The 24772-nt window shown below is 45.0% G+C and overlaps 1 protein-coding gene across 11 annotated transcripts in view; it reads right to left on the reverse strand.

Moving 5' to 3' along the window:
• LOC139583801 (protein scribble homolog) overlaps nt 1–24772 on the reverse strand; it is a 135682-nt gene that overhangs the window by 4003 nt on the left and 106907 nt on the right. For 2 of the 11 annotated variants that reach the window (XM_071415282.1, XM_071415283.1), the window contains 15 exons: nt 18573–18644; nt 15706–15774; nt 15346–15477; nt 14584–14703; nt 14087–14143; nt 13674–13841; nt 12993–13155; nt 12037–12253; nt 11776–11868; nt 11032–11214; nt 5476–5622; nt 4788–4927; nt 4488–4525; nt 3926–4000; nt 2147–2201 (listed from right to left, as the gene is read on the reverse strand). In XM_071415282.1, the coding sequence (XP_071271383.1) occupies nt 2147–2201; nt 3926–4000; nt 4488–4525; nt 4788–4927; nt 5476–5622; nt 11032–11214; nt 11776–11868; nt 12037–12253; nt 12993–13155; nt 13674–13841; nt 14087–14143; nt 14584–14703; nt 15346–15477; nt 15706–15774; nt 18573–18644 (1729 nt within the window). Of the gene's footprint in view, nt 1–1799; nt 1830–2146; nt 2202–3925; nt 4001–4487; nt 4526–4787; nt 4928–5475; nt 5623–11031; nt 11215–11775; nt 11869–12036; nt 12254–12992; nt 13156–13673; nt 13842–14086; nt 14144–14583; nt 14704–15345; nt 15478–15705; nt 15775–18572; nt 18645–20336; nt 20769–24772 lie in introns of all 11 variants that reach the window. The other 9 variants (XM_071415274.1, XM_071415277.1, XM_071415275.1 and 6 more) reach the window with 9 other exon arrangements.

Consider the following 24772-nt stretch of genomic DNA (forward strand, 5'->3'; position numbering starts at 1 on the left):
TTCTAACAGAATGTCACATGTGCAACCAGAAGAAATTAAAGGCCAGAGACCACCTTTACTCCACACACAGAGACGCATACAAAACTCTCCCTAGCCCTCCATTTGGTAAATCTGACTATAATTCTATCCTCCGGATTCCTGCTTACAAGCAAAAACTAAAGCAGGAAGTACCCGTGACTCGCTCAATACGGAAGTGGTCAGATGACGCGGACGCAACGCTACTGGACTGTTTTGCTAGCACAGATTGGAATATGTTCCGGGATTCATCCAATGGCATTGAGGAGTATATCACCTCAGGTCCAAAAGGCTCCTTAACAGCTTCTACCCCCAAGCCATAAGACTGCTGAACAATTAATCAAATGGCACTGAGACTATTTACATCGACCCCCCCTTTGATTTTACATTGCTGCTACTTGCTGTTTATTATCTAGGCATAGTCACTTTACCCCTACCCACATCTACAAATTACCTCAACTAACCTGTACCCCCGCACATTGACTCAGTACTGGTACCCCCTGTATATAGCCTCATTATTGTTATTGTACCTTTTTATTTTATAAATATTTTCTTAACTCTATTTCTTGAACTGCATTGTTGGTTAAGAGCTTGAAAATAAGCATTTCACTGTAAGTTCTATACCTATTGTGTTCGGCGCATTATATCTCTTTCACTAACTTTAAACATCAGCTATCTGAGCAGCTAACCGATCGCTGCAGCGGTACATAGCCCATCTGTAAATAGCTTACCCAACTACCTACCTCATCCCCATATTGTTTTAATTGACTTTTTTGCACACCACTATTTCTACTTGCACATCATCATCTGCACATCTATCACTTCAGTGTTAATTTGCTAAATTGTAATTACTTCGCTACTATGGCCTATTTATTGCCTTACCTCCTTATTCCATTTGCACACACTGTGTATAGATTTTTGTATTGTGTTATTGACTGTACTTTTGTTTATCCCATGTGTAACTGTTTTTGTGTCGCACTGCTTTGCTTTATCTTGGTCAGGTCGCAGTTGTAAATGAGAACTTGTTCTCAACTGGCCTACCTGGTTAAATAAAGGTGAATATATATATATATATTTTTTTAAATGTGACAAATAAAATTGTATTTTATTTAAAATAGCAAAATGATTGAATGAAATAACATTTATTAGAAGTACTTGGATGCTTACTCTGAAAATAGCTATCGTGGCTAAAGTCTGCTTAAGTTTCTAGTGACTGTTTATCGAGCTGAACCATAGAGTACAGTAACTCCTGGCCCCTAGACTATTCAGGGTGAGGAACCATCTAACATTAAGTTGTAAAATACTGAACCTCCCCTTTTAAGTCTTTGGTGTAGTCAATTTGAGTTCATGCAGGATCTGGATCTGCAGTAGTGTCAGTTTAACACACCAAATATTATGTACAGTACTGGAGAATGTTTGACGGTAATGTTAGCTAATGTAGCTGGTTGACACGTGAGGAATGGTTAGCAGGCAAAGCCATCAATGGTACAAGCAAACCCCCTCCCAACGTTGGAAAAACAGCCTTGATATGGTTTTAGCCTCCATAACGGTAGACACTGTTACAAAGGCTACAGACATATCAGGGCAAACCATGCCGGACTACTCTAAAAAGCTGAGAGAGAGAAAGAGAGAGAGAAAGCACTACGAACATATGGTCCGACTACGCTATGGTTTACCACACTTGACTAACGGGGGTACACAGCAGTTCACACACACTCAGGCCAAAGTTCAGAGAAACACACACATACGCAAATGCACAGAAACCGGCAGTATGTGAATCCTACCAATAGGAGTTGCTTATCCCAGGAAGTCACCTGAATCAAAGGGGATAAAAGTGATCAGGGTAACATATTGTACATTATGGGCTAGGGTTGCAAAATTCTGGTAACTTTCCCAAAATTCCCAGGTTTTCCAGATCCCAGGTGGAATATTTTAGAAATCAGGAGGGAATAAGCAGAACATCTAGGAATCCTCCAACCAGGATTTCTGGAAATGTTGGTAAAGTTACCAGAAATGTTGCAACCCTAGGACCAATTCTACTTAAAGCAACCTTTTTTACCAACAGAGATGCTGGACCCTACTTGATGTGGTTGTCAAGAGGTTTTGTTGACCCTTTCCCACTGACACTCACCTGGGTTACTGGAGCCATCGTCAATGAACTGAATATCATCGACCACGTCAGGGGACTGCAAGAGAAGGACACAGAGAGAGTGTGTGAGTGGATGAAGGCTAGGGGATGTGGCCACCTATTATCCCAGGAACACCGTCACCAAGTTGGGCTAGGGGACTGGCAGTGGGTAGGTGTGGGTCTTTCTCCCAGGCGGTCACTGTGGCAGCAAGGGTGCAGAAGGTACGTTCCACTGCAGTCTGGTCAGGATGACGTTAGGATTGGGGAGGTTAAAGGTTGGCTTGTGTTAGTCCATCAGTTCCGGGGGTTGTTCCATCTCACAGGCAAAGCACGGAGAGCAGCTGTTCACAGGCAAGGAACCATTCCAAGACACTTAGCCGAACCACAGTCACCAATGCAGCAGAGAAAAATCACAGCACAGCCCACTACACAGGTCTCTCCCACTGGACTAAGCACACATAGAGTAGCCCATTTTGATGTGAATTCAACACTCAAACATACCTTGCTTCCCAGTTCTCCGCAACACTTCTCCCTAAGTGTGCACTCGCACACACTTGCATGACAAGTGCACACTTCGGGAGAAGTGTGGAGAACAAGGTTGCACACATACCGTACACTGAGGTCTATACACACTGTTAAGCTCAGTAGCCGTATGCCAGAAATGATGCACATTCCAGTGTCCTCCTGCGTTCGTGAGAAGCATATCGGTATCAGAGAAGCCTATTGGTCTCTACGGTAGTTCTACTGTATTTAGATCACGAGGCCTCCAGACTAGGCAAGCTTGCTTAAAGAAGAGCAAATTATTAAATCGAACGGGTGGAACTAGTTAAGAACAGCACGTTAAATGTAGAACTCCACGGCCAAATTACATTGGGAGCAGTGGAGGAATACTTGGCGGCCTTTCATTGAGGAAGACTGATTGATAAAACACAATCGACAGAGACCGGAAAAAAAGAATGATAGCAGTACATACTACAAAATACTGGACCAGAAACCACCACAACCACTGAGAAATAAGTCTCCCTGAACCCCAAGCAACCCCCTGTAGAATCATCTGTACGCAGGCTGAGATCCAAGCTTAGGGAGACCTCATTGCGTTTAGCCCAGGAAGTTCCCATCACCAATGTTGGTTAAGTGATAGACAGGACAGGAGATCCCAAAAGATGATGTGTTGAGGTGATCAGGAACCAGGACAGACACGGCAATGAGCCCCAGCCATGGAGAGAGATGGAGAGCTGATGAGAGTGGCTGAGAAGGAGGGAGAGATGCAGGATCTGGGCAGTTTCCTCAAGAAGCTGATTGGCGGCTGGCTTAGTGGGGCTCAAATCACTGGTTGGTGAGTGTTGATGTTGCCTGGTTGAGGATGGTTGTTTGGAAATAACTGAAGGTGATTGGATGGTGAGTGGGAGAAAAGGGATGGAGGGAAAGCTTTGAGCAGAGGTGAGAGGTCACCCTTATAGAAAACTGACCCAGGACCTGATTTGATTACGTGGTCAGTAGCTTACTGGTGTATTAGCGTATTAGCGTTATGTTTCCAAGATCCATTCATCAACTAAATCGGAGGCAGCAACTAACAAGCCAAATCCCCAGAATAGAGCAGCAAATAATCAATCAGGGGGAGAGCCAAAATGGCGGCAGCTGTAGAAGCAGTGGCACCACCAGCGCTGCTGTAAGGTCTGATTACTGGAGGACCAGAGGGGAGAGAGGGGGACTGGGGCGGAGGCAGAAGGGAAAGTCAGGGGGAGGGGGCTGGGGCCTGGGAGCTCAGCATGCAGTCAATACCTGGATGTCGTATACGGGTTTGGAAGAAGGAATGGCAGCAAACTGTCGGTAGTCAAACTTCTTTTCCGACAGGGACTAGAAGGACAGCAAAATGGAATGAGTAGAGGAAGACGTGAGGAAAGAGGGAGAGTGAAGGATAGGGACGGGTAAAGGGAAAGAGGGAGGGAGAAGGATGGATGACTCATACTACAGTCCGGTGTGGCTTGTGTAGAGAGAGGGATTTGATTGGCTGTAGTGATGATCCAAGGCATTGGATAGGCTGAAGTGATGGTGTACAATGGTGGAGAAGATTTCAATGCGCCTTAAAGCCCATCAAAACAACTTTTCTGTCTACAAATAAGCACACTTTAGATGATGGAACATCTCTAACCGGAACAGCTACTTAAAAGATAAGGAAGGCTAAAGTCAGACTGTGACATTGTTATTCTCAACAATTAATTTGCTCTGGTTGTCCAAGCAACAATCTGAGTCTCTATTACCCTGGATTGAAATAGGTCAGTGGAGACATCTCTATGAACTCTGACATTTAACAAACAAACGCAGTAGAGAACTCCGTTCTTACCAGTCTGCCTGGTGACGTCACTCCTTGTGGACTGAAATCTGGTAGACAGAAAGGTTAGGACACTATTAGTCGGAATCCACTCGATGATTGAGGTGTGGTACTGAGTGAGAGGCTGCATCCCAAACGGCAACCTATTCCCTATATGTATTTCTTTTTACCAGGGCCCATAGGACACTGGTCAAAAGTAGTGCAATATACAGGGAATAAATAGGGTGCCATTTGGGACGCAACCATTGAGTGAGAGTGAATGAATGTAGGGGCTAAGCTGTGTGAGAGTGTATGAGACGGTCACTGATGTACCTTCCAGAGGGGTGGGGGATGGCGTGGGGGCGGGCGAGGGCGACTCGGCCAGCTGGTCCAGTGTGCCACGCTTCTTTCCCTCCCGGGACTTAGCGATGACCATCTGAGCCTTCAAAGCATCCTGCTCCAGAGACTTCATCCTGTTGGTGAGAGAGAGAACACCGTCAGATAGAGAGATGGATCGGAGAGGGAGAGACAGAAAGAGAGGAAAAATTAGGACAGGACAGAGAGAGACAGAGAGAAAACTAGGACACGTTGCTCTAATGGAGTGGGGAGGACAACCAGACAACAGCAGCTGTTGGGTGCTCCTTGTCCTGGCCTGCGGTGGTTCACTCAATGCAGAAAATGCTTGTTATTAAAACTATAGTATAACAGTACAAGACCAGCGTAGCAGCATCCAGGAGAAGGACTACATAGGCGGGCCCTCAGCTCACACTGCTACAGCCACACTGGGGGCAGTATGTTAGTATGATGAAAGATGCATTAAAACCAAGAGAAGAGTGAGAGAAAGAAAGAGCGATTGAGACGTAGAGTGAAACAAAGTGAGAGAGAAAGGAAGCAAGCTAGCTGAGTAAATGACACCCCCCCCCCCCCCCCCCAACCCAAACCAAAGCACCCCACAGCAGCACCCCAGGCAGCAATACCCCCACAATGGCATGCGGGCCAGGGCCTGGACTGGTGAGCAGACCTGAGCTGGGAGGCAGCGGAAGAGGCGGCGGCGTTTTGGGACTGAGGGGGTGGCGCGGTGCCCTGAGACGCCCTCACTCGTGACTGGTAGAGCCTCTTAGCCAGGTCCTGCTCATACTGCCTAACATCCTCCTCTAGGCCAAAGGGCCTGCACCCACAACGAGAGGGAAGGTGGGCAGGGAGAGGGGGAGGAGGAAGAGGAGGAAAGGAAAACGCACAGGGACAGAGAGACAGGGCACACAGAGGAAAAAAACACAGATGGGCGGTAAAACATTGAAACGAATAGGAGAGAGTCAGGAGAAAACCAATGAGACCAGTCTAGAAGTAAGAGATGAAAACAGTGAGAGGGAGGATTTCGGAAGTAGATACACAGTGCCTTCAGAAAGTATTCACACCCCTTGACTTTTCCATATTTTGTTGTGTTACAAAATAGCCCGAATTGAAAATGGATAAAATTTAGATTGTGTCACTGGACCACATAAAATATCCCATAATGTCAAAGTTGATTTATGCTTTCAGAATTGTTTACCATTTAATTAAAAAAAGAAAAGCTGAAATGTGTTGAGTCAATAAGTGTTCAACCTGTTTGTTATGGCAAGGCTAAGTTCAGGAGTAAAAATGTGCTTAGGTCACACAGTGCATTGGGAAAATATTTAGACCCCTTGACTTTTCCACATTTTGTTACGTTACAGCCTTAATCTAAAATGGATTAAATAATTTCCCCCCTCAATCTACACCCCAAAATGAAAAAGCAAAAACAGTTTTTTAGAAATGAGAAAAAAAACGGAAAAAAACCCTCAGTATGTTGTTGAAGTCTTCTTGGGTATAACACTACACGTTTGACACACCTATATTTGGGGAGTTTCTCCCATTCTTCTCTGCAGATCCTCTCAAGCTCTGTCAGGTTGGATGGGGAGAGTCGCTGCACAGCTATTTTCAGGTCTCTCCAGGTTCAAGTCCGGGCTCTGGCTGGGCCACTCAAGGACATTCAGAGACTTGTCCCTAAGCCACTCCTGCGTTATCTTGGCTGTGTGCTTAGGGTCATTGTACTGTTGGAAGGTGAACCTTCGCCCCAGTCTGAGATCCTGAGTGCTCTGGAGCAGGTTTTCATCAAGGATCTCTCTGTACCTTGCTACGTTCATCTTTCCCTCGATCCTGACTAGTCTCCCAGTCCCTGCCGCTGAAAAACATCCCCACAGCATGATGCTGCCACCACTATGCTTCACCTTAGAGATGGTGCCAGGTCTCCTCCAGACGTGACGCTTGGCATTCAGGCCAAAGAGTTCAATCTTGGTTTCATCAGACCAGTGAATCTTGTTTCTCATCGTCTGAGAGTCCTTTAAGTGCCTTTTGGCAAACTCCAAGTGAGCTGTCATGTGCCTTTTACTAAGGATTAGCTTCCGTCTGGCTACTCTACCATAAAGGCCTGATTGGTGGAGTGCTGCAGAGATGGTTGTCCTTCTGGAAGGTTCTCCCATCTCCACAGAGGAACTCTGGAGCTCTGTCAGTGACCATCGGGTCCTTGGTCACCTCCCTGACCAAGGCCCTTCTCCCCCAATTGCTCAGTTTGGCAGGCGGCCAGCTCTAGGAAGAGTCTTGGTGGTTCCAAACTTCTTCTATTTAAGAATGATGGAGGCCACTGTGTTCTTGGGGACCTTCAATGCAGCATAAACTTTATGGCACCCTTCCCCAGATCTGTGCCTTAACACAATCCTGTCTCTGAGCTATATGGACAATTCCATTGACATCAAGGCTTGGTTTTTGCTCTGACATGTGTAAGGGGCTTATTAATACAGTTGTATTCCAGCCACTAGGGGGTACTCTGGTGAAGCCCATGGGAAATTAAGAAATATAGTTTAAGTGAATTGGGAAGAGTAAGAATGAAAAACTAAAGAAAGACTGTAAACGGCTGTTACCTGTGCTGAGATGATTACAAGTGAAGTAAACCGTACTTTTCGCATTGTAGTTTATATGATTAGCTCATTGGAAGGGTAATACATGCACTGTCAACTGTGTGACCTTATCTTAAAAGGTGTGTGCCTTTCCAAATCATGTCCAATCAATTGAATTTACCACAGGTGGACTCCAAACAAGTTGTAGAAACATCCTCAAGATTGATCAATGGAAACATGATGTACCTGAGCAATTTGAGTGTCTCAAAGCAAAGGATCTGAATACTTATGTAAATAAAGTATCTGTTTTTTTATACATTTGCAAACATGTCTAAAAACCTGTTTTCACTTTGTCTTTAAGGGGTATTGTGTGTAGATTAATTAGACTTTTTAATTAAAAAATAAATACATTTGAGTATAAGGCTGTAACGTAACAAAATGTAGAAAAAGGAAAGGGGTCTTAATACTTTCCGAATGCACTGTAAGTCACATAAGTTGCATGGACTCACTCTGTGTGCAATAACAGTGTTTAACATGATTTTTCTACAACGGGTTGGTCAAAACAAGCATTGTGATTGGTCGAGAGACGCGTTCTAAGCCATACTAAAAAAAACATTTCGCACCGGTAAGCCTGTGACGCAAAAATGGGAATCTTGTTTTCTGTTCCATCTGAGACATCATGCTCATTCACTGTGCCATCTGCACAGCCAGCCAATTCATTAACTTGATCTCCACTGTAAAAGGCATCTTGACATTTAGACTTTCTTCTAGCCTAACATTTAGTTGAAACAACGTTGCTGTCTGTCTCTAGACATTTTCAACATAGTTTCAATATTGCACTGAACAAAAATATAAATGCTGAGGAGTATTTCTGGCTGTAATGTGGGGTTCTCTCTTCTGTGGGGAAAAAACATTCTGATTGGGTGGGCCTGGCTGCCACGTGTTGGGACAATGCCCTCCCAGGCCCACCCATGGCTGCACCCCTGCCCAGTCATGTGAAATCCATAGATTAGGGCCTAATGAATTTATTCCAATTGATTGATTTCCTTATATGAACTGTAACTCAGTAAAATCTTTGAATTTGTTGCGTTTATATTTTTGTTCAGTATATATTTAATCGCCACTGTCCTCTTGAAAATGAACGTATTTTCTCAGCCAGTCGAAATATACATTTTGATGGATATATAGAAAGAAATATCAATCAAAAAACAGATTAAATAAAATGCAGCTGTTATTCTAGCTGCATGGTTTAATGTGACTGTGTTAGCCGTAGTTGTCTAGCTAGCAAGCAAGGGATAAGAATGTTGCCAGGCAGCATGGCAACGGAACATTTAGAAAGAACGACTGGGTCGCGCCCATACATATAGAACAAAAAGACTTCACGACTGTGTCACGTTTTTGGCAACCTAACTAATAGAATGAACAGACATCTTTTCTCAGCCAGTCGAAATCTGGAATCCGCATACGGTAATTTTTATGGATATATACAAAGAAATTTCAATAGAAAAACAGGTCAAATGACATGAAATGCAGCTAATTTGCTGTTTTATCAGTTTCAGTTTGAAGTGATTGCATTAGCTGTGTAGTTGGCTAGCTCCTCTGAACAGTGTCCTGACGAGAGAGCACATTTTCTATGCCAGGCGAAATCCAAAACAGCTTAAACAAATGCACATGCAGCTACTTTGTGGTTATTCTAGCTGCACTGTTTGACCTGACTGTTTAGCCGTAGTTGGCTAGCAAGCAATGGATAAGAGGGTTAAGATGCAAATTAATTACTTAAAAATCATTAAATGTGATTTTCTGGATTTTTGTTTTAGATTCCGTCTCTCACAGTTGAAGTGTACCAATGATAAAAAATGACAGACCTCTACATGCTTTGTAAGTAGGAAAACCTGCAAAATCGGCAGTGTATCAAATACTTGTTCTCCCCACTGTATAACAAAAAGACTGGGTCGCGTCTCTGGCAACCTAACCGACAGAATGAACGGCCAGCCGGCTTGGCTAGCAAAATATACGACTAGGCCTAAATTTTCGTTGAGTGATGAAACAGGCAGGGAGCAGGTCTCGAACCCTCGACCTTCTAGCCCGATGTGCAGCGCGCTAGCCACCGTGGCAATGTCCCTCAATCGAGCAGTGAATTTCTAAAACAGATTCGACCACAAAGGCCAGGGAGGTTTTCCAATACCTCGCAAAGGGAACCTATTGGTAGATGGGTAAAATAATAACAAAACTGAATATCTCTTGAGTATAGTGAGGTTATTAATTACACTTTGGATGGTGTATCAATACACTCAATCACTACAAAGATACAGGCATCCTTCCTAACTCAGTTGCCGGATAGGAAGGAAACCGCTCAGGGATTTCACCATGAGGCCAATGATGACTTTAAAACAGTTACAGTTTGATGGCTGTGATAGGCAGATGGATCAACAACACTGTAGTTACTCCACAATAATAACCTAAATGAGTGAAAAGAAGGAAGCCTGTACAGAATAAAACTATTCTAAAACATGCATCCTGTTCGCAACAAGGCACTAAAGTAAAACTGCAAAAAATGTGGCAAAGAAATTAACTTTATGTCCTGAATATGTTTGAGGCAAGTCGAACATAACACATTACTGAGTACCACTCTCCATATTTTCAAGCATGGTGGTGGCTGCATTATGTTATGGGTATGCTTGTCATCGGCAAGGACTCGGGGAGTTTTTTTTAGGATAAAAAGAAACGTAATAGAGCTAAGCACAGGCGAAAACCTGGCTTTACAACAGACACTGGGAGACAAATTCATACTTCAGCAGGACAATAACCTAAAACACAAGGCCAAATATACAGAAGGGTTGCTTACCAAGACGACATTGAATGTTCCTGAGTGGTATAGTTACAGTTTTGACTTAAATCTGCTTGAAAATCTATGACAAGACTTGAAAATGGCTGTCTAGCAACGACCAACTTGACAGAGCTTGAAGAATAAAAAAAATAATATAATATGCAATAATATTGTACAATAATATTGTACAGGTGTGCAAAGCTCTTAGAGACTTACCCAGAAAACCTCACAGCTGTAATCACTGCCAAAGGTGATTCTAACATGTATTGACTCAGGGGTGTGAATACTTATGTAAATAAGATGTCTGCATTTCAATTTTAATACATTTGCTAAATTATCTAAAAACATGGTTTTCACTTTGTCATTATGGGGTATTGTATGTAGATGGGTGAGAGCATGGTCCTTGCAACACCAGGGTTGTGGGTTCGATTCCCACGGGGGACCAGTATGAAAATGTATGCACTCCTAACTAAGTTTGGATAAGAACCTCTGCTAAATGACTCAAATGTAAATTATTATAATTTGTTATTTAACCTTTATTTAACTACCCAAGTTCCTTTAAGAGGAATGTCTGATAATCAGTCACTATAACGCGAGGAAAAGATAAGAAACATGACATCTCCAAAAAAAGAAACACAGAAAAATAGGTTGGGAAGGCAAAGAGGAATCTTGTCCCTGATGTTCTCTACCTAGCTCAGTATTTAGAGCATATTGATCTCTGTCCCTTTATTTTGTTCACACATATTCAATTGTACTTTTGTGATTGTGTATGTGTGTGTGTGACCTGCTTGTGTGTGTATGTGTGTGTGTGTGTGTGTGTGTGTGTGTGTGTGTGTACCTTGCTGCCCTCCACATGGCTCTCTTCTCGGCTTCCAAAGCCCGTTTCTCGGAAGGGGAGAGGTCCTTGTCTCCGGCTGGGGCCAGCTCAGGACTCTGCATCCTCAGCCGCTCCTGTTGCCTCCGTTCTGCCTTGGCCGTCCGGATGGGAGCCCCCGACTCTCCAGGGTACACTGGGATCAGACTGGGTGGAGAGGGAGGAACACAAAATGTCAAAACACACTGCTAACACTCCACATAACACCTCACACACACTGCAGGAGACTCGGGAGTCACTACACACAGAAAAGGTGCTGAGTCACTACACACAGAAGAGGTGCTGAGTCACTACACACAGAAGAGGTGCTGAGTCACTACACACAGAAGAGGTGCTGAGTCACTACACACAGAAGCGGTGCTGAGTCCCTACACACAGAAGCGGTGCTGAGTCCCTACACACAGAAGCGGTGCTGAGTCACTACACACAGAAGCGGTGCTGAGTCACTACACACAGAAGCGGGGCTGAGTCACTACACACAGAAGCGGTGCTGAGTCACTACACACAGAAGAGGTGCTGAGTCACTACACACAGAAGAGGTGCTGAGTCACTACACACAGAAGAGGTGCTGAGTCACTACACACAGAAGAGGTGCTGAGTCACTACACACATAAGTTTGGGAGATGCGTCACCACTGCAGAGACTATAATAATCAACACATACATGAATTTGTGATTTTAAATCTAGGACATGTTCGGTTGTCTTTACCCAGTCATGGAGTTGGGCCTCTGCTGCTCCAGCCTGAAGCTCTCCTCTAAGGAATTCCTCTGGTAGTCTCCTTTACCATCCACTGACGAGGGCCTATGGGCACAAACATAAATGAGGGAACATTAATTAGCTGAATTTAAAATAAAAAAACCTCACACAATATAATCTTCCATTACTCAAAACATAGGCATCTGATAATGATGAGCAATCAATCTTAATTTAAAGTACATTTCCTAATAAATTCAAGAGAAAAGGCTGTACCCTGAGCTGCCACAGTAGCTAGGGGGTGTGGTGCTGTAGCTGGGGGGCGTGTTACAGTGCCTGCTGGGGGTGGCTACAGGCTCCACCTTGTACTCCACCCCGTCCAGCAGCACTTTGCCCGTGGCCTTCAACACTCCCATCTGCTTCACCAGGTCATCCTCCTCCTCGTCATCTTCATCCATCAGGTACTCCCGTGCCCGCTGCTCGAATCTCCTCTCTTGGGATTGTAGAAACATAGTTCCATTAGGATTCGATTCATCAGAGTTTATGCTGCATAACAAGTGGGAAACTCTGAAAATACTACTTGTAAACTGGGAGCAACGAGTTGCTTGGATTCACATGCTTTGAACTCGTTGAGAATGCTGCGTCAACCTGCACTAAAAGTACAGCTAGCATGCTCGTAAACAAATGAGTGTTCAAAAACCATATTAACAGATTAAAAAAATAAAAATAACGTTTTGGTGTTGCATTTAATTAATGTTTTGTTGTTGCATTTAACTGCCGAAAATGCTGTTATCGAGGTAATTTTCATTGTATGTGACGTCAGAGTTTAGCATGTGGGTGAAGTCGGAGCTCAGATGAGACTATTTCCCACTACTAATTACCAGTTGGATGGGCGTTCAAGTAGATATTTCCAAGTCGCATGCTGGTATTTAAGAATTTAAGATATGTTATGAAGGCAGCATTAGTCTCTCTGACCAAAATGAACCAGAGAGTTGTACCATTTTCAGAAGGGGGTAGGGTTGCAAAATTCCTGTAAGTTTCCCCAAAAGATTTTCCTTCATTCCTGGAGTAGTACCGGAATCATGAAGGATTAAGCAGCAAATTCAGAATCCTCCAACCAGGATTTCTGCAAAACCTGGGAATGTTGGGAAAATTACCAGAAATGTGCAACCCTAGAAGGGGGTGAAGGGTATTATTTGGGCTTGAAATAAAAGGAGCTGGCTGGCACAAACCTTCCTCCTCCCTCATCTTCTTCAGGTCGTCTGCTCCAACCAGGGACACGCGGCCTTTGGGCTTGGTGTCGAGCGTTTGCTGCTTCGTGTCGATTTCAAAGTACTTCTGTCTGTCCCTGAAGGAGCTCTGCTCCTGGTTGTCTCTGCCCCCAGGTGATGGAGTCTGTGGGGGAGGGGACCATGGGGATAGGGTGGTTAGGATGGTGGAAGAGCAACAGGGCCATGGGGACAGAGGTTGGTTTCGACCTGCCCAATCAAATGTTCAATGGACACAGACATAAGCCAGATCTCACAACAATGTTCACAAAAATATGATGATTTTTTAAAATAAACTGAAATACTTTGTGATGATTCTCAATTGAAATGGTCAAATCAAAGTTATGAAAGTTTTACAGTATATCCAGCACAATATTCATTGATTGTTAAGCAGGTGGGAAAAACATAAATTAGGCAGTCGATAAATTAGGCAGTCGAATCACAACCCAACACCACTACCACTAGCTAGATTGATTCGGAGGATGATTTATTGACAGGATCCCACCTCTGACACCCAATGTAGCACCGCCGCCCCTCACTATAAGTAACAGTGATATAGGCACTGCCATCACCATCAAAGCAAAGGAAACCACAGTCCGATCTGAGCCCGATTGGGGGCACCCATGGTGGGGGCAGGGGGGGTACCTTTACAACCATGTCCATGGAGACTCTGGAGAGGCGTGGCACTGCTGCCAGACTCATATAGTCCTGACAGTCAGAGGAGAGGAAGGGGCGGGGAGAGACGGGGGCTGCCTGACCCATACCCATTCCCCCGGCCCCCTCTACCTCAAACACCTCGTTGTTCAGCTCAGGCTGAAAGAACCACATGTACATAAGTCGACTCGTCACCGAAGTGTCAGCCAAATGGGACAAGACCAACCGCCAATTTAAGCAGGTTTTATCGGCACTTTTTCAATGTCTTCTAATTAACATTAACACATACTGACCTGCGTTGCCATTCAAACTCATTCGATATCACACAGACAACAAAAAACACACTTATGACCATTAATTCTGTGCCTATAACTTGTATTGTAACTGGTGGTACAATAGCTAACCTCTGGAGAAGGGGAAGGCTGATTGGGTTGGATGTTGTTCCTCTGGCCAAACAGATCCTGGTGATAGACACAGAAGAGAACGTGTGAGAGGGAAACAGGAGGCAGCCATTGGAACGGACAGAAAGAAAGACAGTGGAGAGGCACAAACATAGAAATAGAATCAGAGATATAATCTATTTCTATGGACACAAAGCAGGCAAGGTGATGAGAATGGTTGAGATGGGACTTCTCAGCACAGACACAGATGATCAATGATTGCTTTCAGAATGGAAATTGTGAACAGCACGCACCACCAGTACAAAAACAAAGAGTACACACAACTGCATTCCAACACAGTACGGGCCACGGTTACAGGCCCAGACGGGGGGAACAGGCTTTGAGGGTGGGGGGCCTGCGTCAGTCGTGAAGGGGGGGCCGGAGCGACTAAACAGTGACGACGACCATCACAGCATGCTGGCTGGGGCCCGCGGGGTGCCTGGGTGGGGCGACCTGCCTACCTGTGGGGGAGGCTCCAGCACGGCCAGCGAGTGAGGCACGGCGGCGAATGCCTTGTATCCCTGCTTGGGGTTTAGGGGGAACTCATCGATCGTGTCGGGGGAGGGGGCACGAGGCTGCAGCTGGGGGGGGTCCATGAAGTGGTAGGAGCCAAAGGGAAAAGAGGAACAAGGAGAGGGGCAGACTATGAGAAAAAACAGAAAAGCTGAAGAAGACAGCGTGATAACAAGGTGGAGAAACGATGATGCGAAGGGGGATGTGCAAGAGACAGACAGTAGGGGTGGGCGAATGAGGCTGTGCCTGCCTTGTTGAAGCTATGGCACTCAGATAATGTGCGCGCAACTCGGCGGCAGTAGCATTATATACAGGAACATGGGAGATTGTTGAGATTGCTGAGATTCAACCCATAGCTGCTTTATAGCAGTTGGATGATGAAGTAGGGTTAGCCCAATCACCAGACGGAATGAAAAATGTCAGAACTCCCCTGTGGTTGGCTCTGGCTACAGTAGTAGCGACTTAGATATATCTTGCTGAGAATGCAAGTCCACTTTTACGGCACTTGTCTTCAACAACAGTGCTTTTACAGCGAGTCCCTGTGTGCGAATGAATGCATGGACAGGGACCAAGCTCAAACTCCTTGGTAAGTAGCTTCTACAAATAGTAGAAAATAGTTGCGATGAGCATTAATGACACTGCTGTGAGACGGCACCCAGGATGGGGGCGGGGGTCTCACCCTAACCCTACGTGGTGGTGAGGGGTCTTACAAAGGTCTGAGAGTTGATGGGGGAGGGGCCATGCTGGAAGGGATTGGGACTGCTGTGCCCGTCCGGAGTGGCTGGCGAGGTGATCGGCCGCCCGCCACCACGGGAGAGGGGCTGGATGGCACCTGGCCTTGTCTGGAAGGGAAAACCACAACAAAAAAGACATTAACGACATAGATTTCAATGCAGCCTATGTCCAAAATGGCACCATATTCCCTTTTTCTAGGAACTTAGGGTGCAATTTGGGAAGGAACAACAGTCTCAGCACAGAGAACGGACTATGAATGTTTACTGTCAATGATGGACAATGAGAGCACAGATCTTGCCCCATTCATTCTCTATGACTGGATCTAAGGTCAATACCTCATAGGGACTCAGTGGTGAGATATCCTCCTTGGCAGGCAGTGCAGTAGGGGTGAAATGAATGCTTGCCTGAAAAAATAAATACAGAATAATGCATGGAGTTGACATGACGGCTTACATGACAAGCCACACACCCCGATGCTAATATTTCAACATAGGTGTAGGGTGAAGTTACCCCTAGAGCTACACCTTGAGCTACCCTGACGATGCAAAATGAACACTAGCTCTGAAATGTGTAACACATATGCTCTGAAGCTGAATAACATGCAGTAGCTCAGAACTAAGGCTGTGACGGTCATGGATTTTTGGATGATGGTAATTGGCCAGCCAAATGACCGCTGTCGCCGTAATAACCGTTCTTACTGCATGTGCTGCCATAGAAATAGAATGAATAGAACGGGTATCCCCATTCAAGTCAATAATGGCATAATTGTATTTTATACTTATGTTACCAGGCAAGTTGAATGAGAACACATTCTCATTTATATCACAACCTGGGGAATAGTTACAGGGGAGAGGAGGGATGAATGAGCCAATTGGAAGCTGGGGATGATTAGGTGGCCATGACGGTATGAGGGCCAGATTGGGAATGTAGCCAGGACACCAAGGTTAACACCCCTACACTTACGATAAGTGTCATGGGATCGTTGGTGACCACAGAGAGTCAGGAACCCCGTTTAACGTCCCATCCTAAAGACGGTACACTACACAGGGTAATGTCTCCAATCACTGCCCTTGGGGCATTCGGATACATATTTTTTTAAACCAAAGGAAAGAGTGCCTCCTATTGGCCCTTTAACACCACTTCCAGCAGCATCTGGTCTCCCATCCAGGGCCCCACCAGGACCAACCCTACTTAGCTTCAGAGGCAAGCCAGCAGTGGGATGCAGGGTGGTATGCTACCAGCAATTGGTGGACTGGCAGCCATTGCGAGTGTACCCACTACCCATAGGAGCAAAGAAGGAAGTGTACCCATCAATATGTGCTGTGTTTTGTTGATTCAACTCAACTGACATGACAAAAAATACATTCCATTGGCGACATCAGTGAACATAATTCTACATTATCATGGAAATTCACAATACAGGGCATTCCGAGTTTACCAGTCAAATTGCCAGGGTTAGCGGTTCCAAGCCTTTTCTACTCATTATAATGAGCTGCTGCTGGATTGTGGGGGGTGTTGCCTAGGTTACCGAAGACCCATTTGCTACAAACCCTTTTTATTTTTTTACTTCTATATACAGTACCAGTCAAAAGTTTGGACACACCTACTCATTCAAGGGTTTTTCTTATTTTTTTTTTACTATTTTCTACACTGTGGAATAATAGTGAAGACATCAAAACTACAAAATAACACATATGGAATCATGTAGTAATCAAAAAAGTAACTTCAAAGTAGCCACCCTTTGCCTTGATGACAGCTTTGCAGACTCTAGGCATTCTCTCAACTAGCTTCATGAGGTAGTAACCTGGAATGCATTTCAATTAACAGGTGTGCCTTGTTGAAAGTTAATTTGTGGAATTTCTTTCCTTCTTAATGCGTTTGAGCCAATCAGTTGTGTTGTGACAGAAGATAGCCCTATTTGGTAAAAGACCGAACAGCTCAAATAAGCAATGAGAAATGACAGTCCATCATTACTTTAAGACATGAAGGTCAGTCAATACGGAAAATGTCAAGAACTTTTAAAGTTTCTTCAAGTGCAGTCGCAAAAACCATCGAGCGCTATAATGAAACTGGCTCTCATGAGGACTGCCACAGGAAATGAAGACCCAGAGTTACTTCTGCTGCAGAGGATAAGTTCATTAGAGTTAACAGCCTCAGAAATCGGCAATTAACTGCACCTCAGATTGCAGCCCAAATAAATGCTTCACAGAGTTCAAGTAACAGACATCTCAACATCAACTGTTCAGAGGAGACTGCGTGAATCAGGCCTTCATGGCTGAATTGCTGCAAAGAAACCACTACTAAAAGGACACCAATAAGAAGAGACTTGCTTGGGCCAAGAAACTAAAGCAATGGACATTAGACTGGTGGAAATCTGTCCTTTAGTCTGATGAGTGCAAATTTAAGATATGTTTTTTTTTTACGGTTATGATGGTTATTTTATTTTCATGACGGTCGTCATCCATAACCGTCAGTTACACAGTAATTGTGTCAGCCCTAATCAGAACACATTCCAATACTTGGTAAACACATTTCACCATCACTCTCAATGCAAAGCTCAGGGTTCATTACAAATTCCAACACGGCTAGAATTAAAAGCACAAATGACAAGTAGGGTCCTCAACAATCTCCAAAAACAGAGTGTGCATCCCAAATGGCACCCTATTCCCTATGGGCCCTGGTTAAAGGTAGTGCACAATGAAGGGGGACTAGGGTGCCATTTGGGATGCGCCCAGAATCTACTACTGCATGAAGTAGAGAAAGCATCAGTAACGAGTGGCCATGGCAAGCTCAGCAGTTGCATGTGTTTAAAAAAGTTACACTTGTAGTATAGCTTCACTGTAGTACAACTCGTTATAAACAGCTGACAATAGCAAAGGGCCAGACTCTACTGATAGGTGTCTATGGAAGCTGAGCAGACAAAGCCAGACCAGAGCAGACCACTTACGAAGCGGGTCTCCCTGCCTGCACACAGGGAGCTGCTGGAGGAATGAGCACTGGGCTAGGGAGGGAGGGGTGTGAGGGGGGGAAGGAGGGAGGAGGGGAAAGAGGATGAACCAGCAGGTATGCTACATCTACCCTCTCTGAAGTGGATTATGTAAAAAGAGAACAGATATAGGTGCTGTGAAAGCAGAGGTGTCAATGAGGGGACTTTAAAGGAGGATGTGAAAGGAGGGCTGTTGTTGGGGTGGGGTGGACATACCGGTTGTGTGCTTGGTGAGTAGGGGGCGTCTCTCATGGGACTGTCTGTCCTGGGGGGCTCAGTGGAGGGCGCCTGAGAACACACACAGACAGAGAAAGAGACGGGAGAGATTTAGCAGCTGTCCCAACTTCCACCAACTCTACTCTCTGTGGAGTAAACAGGTTATTATTATTGGTAAGGTTGCAAAATTCCAGATTTCTGGGAAACAGTGTGACTTTTGGGAAAGTTACCAGATTTTTGCTACCCTACTGGTGCAGCAAATAACAGTACACATGTAAAAGTCCTTTTTGGACATGACTGCCAAAACATTCAGAAATGAAAGGTTCTCAAATTGAACCCATTTTGCATACACCACCATAGCATGAGACATCCATGTCTTCATCACTGGAAAATATAAACTGCTGCGATTGATATCATTTAAAAGCTTACAAAAAGGGTTGTTAAACTATTTCATAATTTCTGGAAAACAATGCCCTTTAACATCGTACGTCAATTATCAAAACGTGTAAACTAATCTTTTCATATTCACATTATTTAACATAATCTAAGGTTTTGGTGTTGTGCCCGCCATCGGTTGAGACACAGCATGCTCTTGAATACAGGGTGGGTGTTATGTTTTGGCTGATAAATGGGACTACATTTGACATTTCAACTGTCAAATGGTACCACAAAGATGGTTGGAGGTCCTCATGTCAGAGAACGCGGACTTGACTGGGAATATCTGTTGAACTCATAGAAACAGAATAGACATGACCATTTAAGTTGACATTCGACGATGGGTGGACCTGCAGTCATCTTTGTGGTAGTAATTAGAAGTTACAATGTCAATACAATAAACAGTTCAATGGTGTACCAGCTAAATAGCAGTGGTATGAAGGGATAGGTCCAATCTATTCATTCCATTTCTATGATTGAAACGACACCCACCCTGTATTCAAGAACATGTTGTCTCAACCGATGGAGGGACAAACACAACCTTAGATTATGTAAAATAGGGTCTAAACTACAACATATGAGAATACAAAAAAATAACAGTTTACACGTTTGTAGATAATTGACGTTAACTAATAAAATAGTTTGACAACAGTTTGTAAGCTTTTAAATGGTATCAAACTCAACCGTTTATCTTTTCCAGTGAAGAAGACATGGATGTCTCATGGTATTGTGGGGTATGCAAAATGAGTTCAATTTGAGCACCTTTATTTTCTGAAAGTTTTGGCATTCATGTTCAAAAAGTCACATTCTGATCACTTCTTCCATGGGAAAACATGTATGGACAGTTTTGTTGAAATCAAAAGGGATGCTGTCAAAACGGGATTGAATTCAAATGGATTTACCCCCGACTCATTCATAGCAAGAGATTTCTCCATCTCAATTCCAGCAGTCACATGCTCATGGTTATTTCTTTTCAAAGGGTTAGTGAAGGAGACATCTGTCAAAACAGGTGACTTAACACATCTTGGTCATTCAAGTCATCCTGGCTGGCAGTGTTTGTGATTGGCAATGATTATGTCATACACGCGCACAAGTGTTTATCCTTTGCTACAGGGAGGAACTCAACGAAAATAAGGCAGATCAGGTTATAACCCTAATGGTTGTTACAATGGAAAAATCAAACACAACATACATTCTACCTTATAACATCTTGGCTGAAACATTTTCTATTGGTGCACAGACAAAAGGAACTGCTAATCCTACACCAGGCCACAGCGCCACACACCATGCTGGCTCAAACCCACACACGCAGGCAGGCAGGCTGCTTGCCTTGCTGAATAACCAGGGCTGCAGTTTGCCCGCGCTCCCGTAGCCCACGGGAGGCCCTGATAGGATGCGCTCAGAGGGGGGGCACCCCTTGCCCCTGCGATTGGCCACCAGGAAGGGGTTCTCGGTGAAATTGATTGGCTGGGAGTCCACCAGAACCACCACCTCCTCGTCTTCACCGGTAGGCAGGGCTTCTTGTCTAGCTGCTTCTTGATTGGAGGCGGTTATCAAGGGACTGGGAGAGTGCTGGGACATGTAGAGGGGCCCTGTCTCGGTGTTCATAATGGGGCAGGACTGAGGTAGAGCATGGGGGTCCACATGGACGAGGGAGGTGGGGGGCTGCCCCAGGTCAAAACCCAGGGGCTCTAAGGTGAAAGAACATTGGGCCTGCATGGGGGCCTCCATGGGGGCAGTTGCACTGACAGAAGGAGATAACTGAGAGAGCGAGAGAGAGAGAAAAAAGGAGGCACAGTGAGACTGAAATGGTAAGAGAGGGATAAAGGAAAACTCAAATCTGAAAGGAGAGGGATGCAGATTAAACTCAGAGGGGGAGAGAGAAAACTGAGGAACAAAAAACAGAATAGTAGGTGAAGTCCAGATATGTCCAAAAAGGGGAAACTCTGAAATAACTACTTGGAAAATGGGAGCAACGAGTTCTGTGCATTCATGTGCTTTGAACTTGTTGAGAACGGCGATTGGCTAATGGCAAACAAGCTGCGTCAACCATAAACTAAAAGTAAAGCAATCATGCTACTTAGCAAATTATTGTATTCAAAAACTATATTTAAAGTGTTTTTTATAAATAATGTTTTGTTGTTGCATTGATAATGCAGCACAAGCTACATAAAAAGAGATGGAGACTACATGTTAAGAAACGGGAGACATACTGGAGGACAAGAGGACGGAGACATAAATACACAAGAGAGAAATAGGGAGCTGTGTGGAGAAGAGCTAAAAATAGACACACAGACCCACAGCACACACTGGCTGGCCAGATCAGAGCAAATCACACACAAAACCCAAAGTAGTCACCACTAGTTGCAAAACTTTCCCAAAATCTCCAGGTATTCCAGAAATTCCGGTTGGAGGATTCCCCGAATTCCTGCCAGTTCCCTCCTCCTGATTCGGAATTTCTGGAAAACCAGGGAATTTTGGGAAAGTTATCGAAATGTTTCAACCCTACACACATCTCAAATGTCTACCGTCCAGTTCGTATGCAAAACTTCTCTAATGTTGAAGGGTTTTGAGTGTATAACGGAGGAGCGGAGCCCACGTGACAGTTCCTTTAATCTGTGAAGGAGGAGCTCGGCAGATAGATGAGTTTCTTGATTCCCATCATACCAGAAGCATTAAATGGTTATCTATTCCTCTAGTTACGCTCACATTACCAGAACAACAGCCTGCCCTGCCTAGGCCCCAGCCTTAAATAACTCGCACTATCAGTACAGTCTCCCGGGTGGCGCAGTGGTCTAGGGCACTGCATCGCAGTGCTAGCTGCGCCACCAGAGTCTCTGGGTTCGCGCCCAGGCTGGGCTGGGTTCGCGCCCAGGCTCTGTCGCAGCCGGCCGTAACCGGGAGATCCGTGGGGCGACGCACAATTGGCATAGCGTCGTCCGGGTTAGGGAGGGTTTGGCCGGTAGGGAGGGTTTGGCCGGTAGGGATATCCTTGTCTCAGTATGTAAAAAAAAAAAATACATGTAATAAAATGTATGCACACGCACTAAGTCGCTCTGGATAAGAGCGTCTGCTCTTGGCCGGTAGGGATATCCTTGTCTCAGTATGTAAAAATGTAATAAAATGTATGCACTCTACTGTAAGTCGCTCTGGATAAGAGCGTCTGCTAAATGACTAAAATGTTTAAAAAATGTACAGTTAGACAGCACGAGACTCTTAGGCTTCAGTCCACTCCTTACACTACGAATCAGGCCTCAATACACTCCACATTTGAGATGGGAGAGAGTTCATTAAAGAAGCACAACGTGACAAGATACAATACCGCACACAACTGTGGATACGGTCCTCGGATAATACCCCACAAAACCTCGGATAAGGTCCTTGGATAAGAAATGAACTTGACGCAGTAAAACAAATATTCTTCAACCAAGTGACACAGCAGAAGATTGAGTCACAGAGAGCGTTCCACTGGGACCAGGTTGGATTTAAACTCAAATGTGCCAAAAACGCTAGGGCTTAAAGTGGGACGAGGCTTAGTGTCTTCAGAACTACGTTGTTCTACACTGACCGTGCATTCCAAGACACGGCCTTGACATGTCGTGACAATCCAAATAGTGTCACTAAGAATACATGCGTCGTGAACTGTGACACAATGCCGGTTAAATGTGGACTATAGTACAGAGGTCAGTGGGGCATAGGGTTTCCATTAAGAAAATGTGTCGCCTGACAACATGACTAGGAAGATTTAAATTTACCAGCCATTTGAGAAATTTACCAGACCCACAGACATGTGACTAACATAAATGGAATAATGTGTCCCTGAACAAAGGGAGGATCAAAATCAAAAGTAACAGTCAGTATCTTGTGTGGCCACCAGATGCATTAAGTCCTGCAGTGCATCTCCTCATGGACTGCACCAGATTAGCCAGTTCTTGCTGTGAGATGTTAGCCCACTCTTCCACCAAGGCACCTGCAAGATCCAACAGGTCCCAGACGTGCTCAATGGGATTGAGATCCGGGCTCTTCGCTGGCCATGGCAGAACACTGACATTCCTACCTTGCAGGAAATCACGCACAGAACGAGCAGTATGGCTGGTGGCATTGTCATGCTGGAGGGTCATGTCAGGATGAGCCTGCAGGAAGGATACCACATGAGGGAGGAGGATGTCTTCCCTGTAACGCACAGCATTGAGATTGCCTGCAATGACAACAAGCTCAGTCAGATGATGCTGTGACACACCGCCCCAGACCATGACAGACCCTCACCTCCAAATCGATCCCGCTCCAGAGTACAGGCCTTGGTGTAACGCTCATTCCTTCGATGATAAACGCGAATCCAACCATAAACCCATGGTGAAACAAAACCGCGACTCGTCAGTGAAGAGCACTTTTTGCCAGTCCTGTCTGGTCCAGCGACGGTGGGTTTGTGCCCATAGGCGACGTTGTTGCTGGTGATGTCTGGCGAGGACCTGCCTTTAAAACAGGCCTACAAGCCCTCAGTCCAGCCTCTCTCAGCCTATTGCGGACAGTCTGAGCACTGATTGAGGGATTGTGCGTTCCTGGTGTAACTCAGGCAGTTGTTGCCATCCTGTACCTGTCCCGCAGGTGTGATGTTCGGATGTACCAATCCTGTGCAGATGTTGTTACACGTGGTCTGCCACTGCGAGGACGATCAGCTGTCCGTCCTGTCTCCCTGTAGCACTGTCTTAGGCATCTCACAGTACGGACATTGCAATTTATTGCCCTGGCCACATCTGCAGTCCTCATGCCTCCTTGCAGCATGCCTAAGGCACATTCACGCAGGGACCCTGGGCATCTTTCTTTTGGTGTTTTGTAGAGTCAGTAGAAAGGCCTCTTTAGTGTGCTATGTTTTCATAACTGTGACCTTAATTGCCTACCGTCTCTACGCTGTTAGTGTCTTAATGACCGTTCCACAGGTGCATGTTCATTAATTGTTTATGGTTCATTGAACAAGCATGGGAAACGGTGTTTAAACCCTTTACAAAAAGAGACGTTTCTTTTTTTGTTGTTGCTGAGTTTAGGTTATGGTAATTCATCTTAACAGAACATGCAACTCCTGTAATGAAGCAGCAAATAAAACCTAATTTGAATCCAAGGTGGCTTAGCAGTTCAGACGTCTTTTTCTGTTCCGTATTGTTCGTGTCCTGTATATATATATATTTACACCTTTCTTCGCATATCTTTTATCTATTTTATTATCCAAGAACTCAACTACAAAAGCTTTCCTGCAAAAGCTTTCCTGCAACCCGCTTCACCAATTACAAAAAGTATTACTTACCTCAATCTGAAAATCCATCGTGGAAGCTAGCCAGGGGCTAATTCAGAAGCTAGCCTGAAAGCTTAACCAGAAGCTACTCCGATAGCTAGCCAGAAGCTAATCTGTAGCTGCCCCGAAATTAGCCGGTTTGCTGGCTAGCGTTGGTGTTTCAGCTGCCCACGTTTAGTGGTCATCAGCTATTCCTTTAGCTCGATAATCTACCGGCACTTTTGTGCAACGCGTCGGACCGGAGCATTCCGGGACTCTTTTTTTCTCTCAGTTTCCCCGGATTCCAGCCGCAGGCTCTGGACACTTGTACCTTGATTTCGCAGCTAGCTAGCTGCAAACCGTGTGACTATTGGCTTACGTCGACCCCGGAGCAAACTCTAATCATTCTGGAGCTAGCCAGCTGAGGAGTTCCATCACCATCCGGACCCGTTTCTTTTGTTGCTGCTGCAGATACGGAACCCCACCGGGCCTTCACGAC

Source organism: Salvelinus alpinus, chromosome 8 (genome assembly GCF_045679555.1).
Source record: "Salvelinus alpinus chromosome 8, SLU_Salpinus.1, whole genome shotgun sequence".
NCBI lineage: Eukaryota > Metazoa > Chordata > Actinopteri > Salmoniformes > Salmonidae > Salvelinus > Salvelinus alpinus.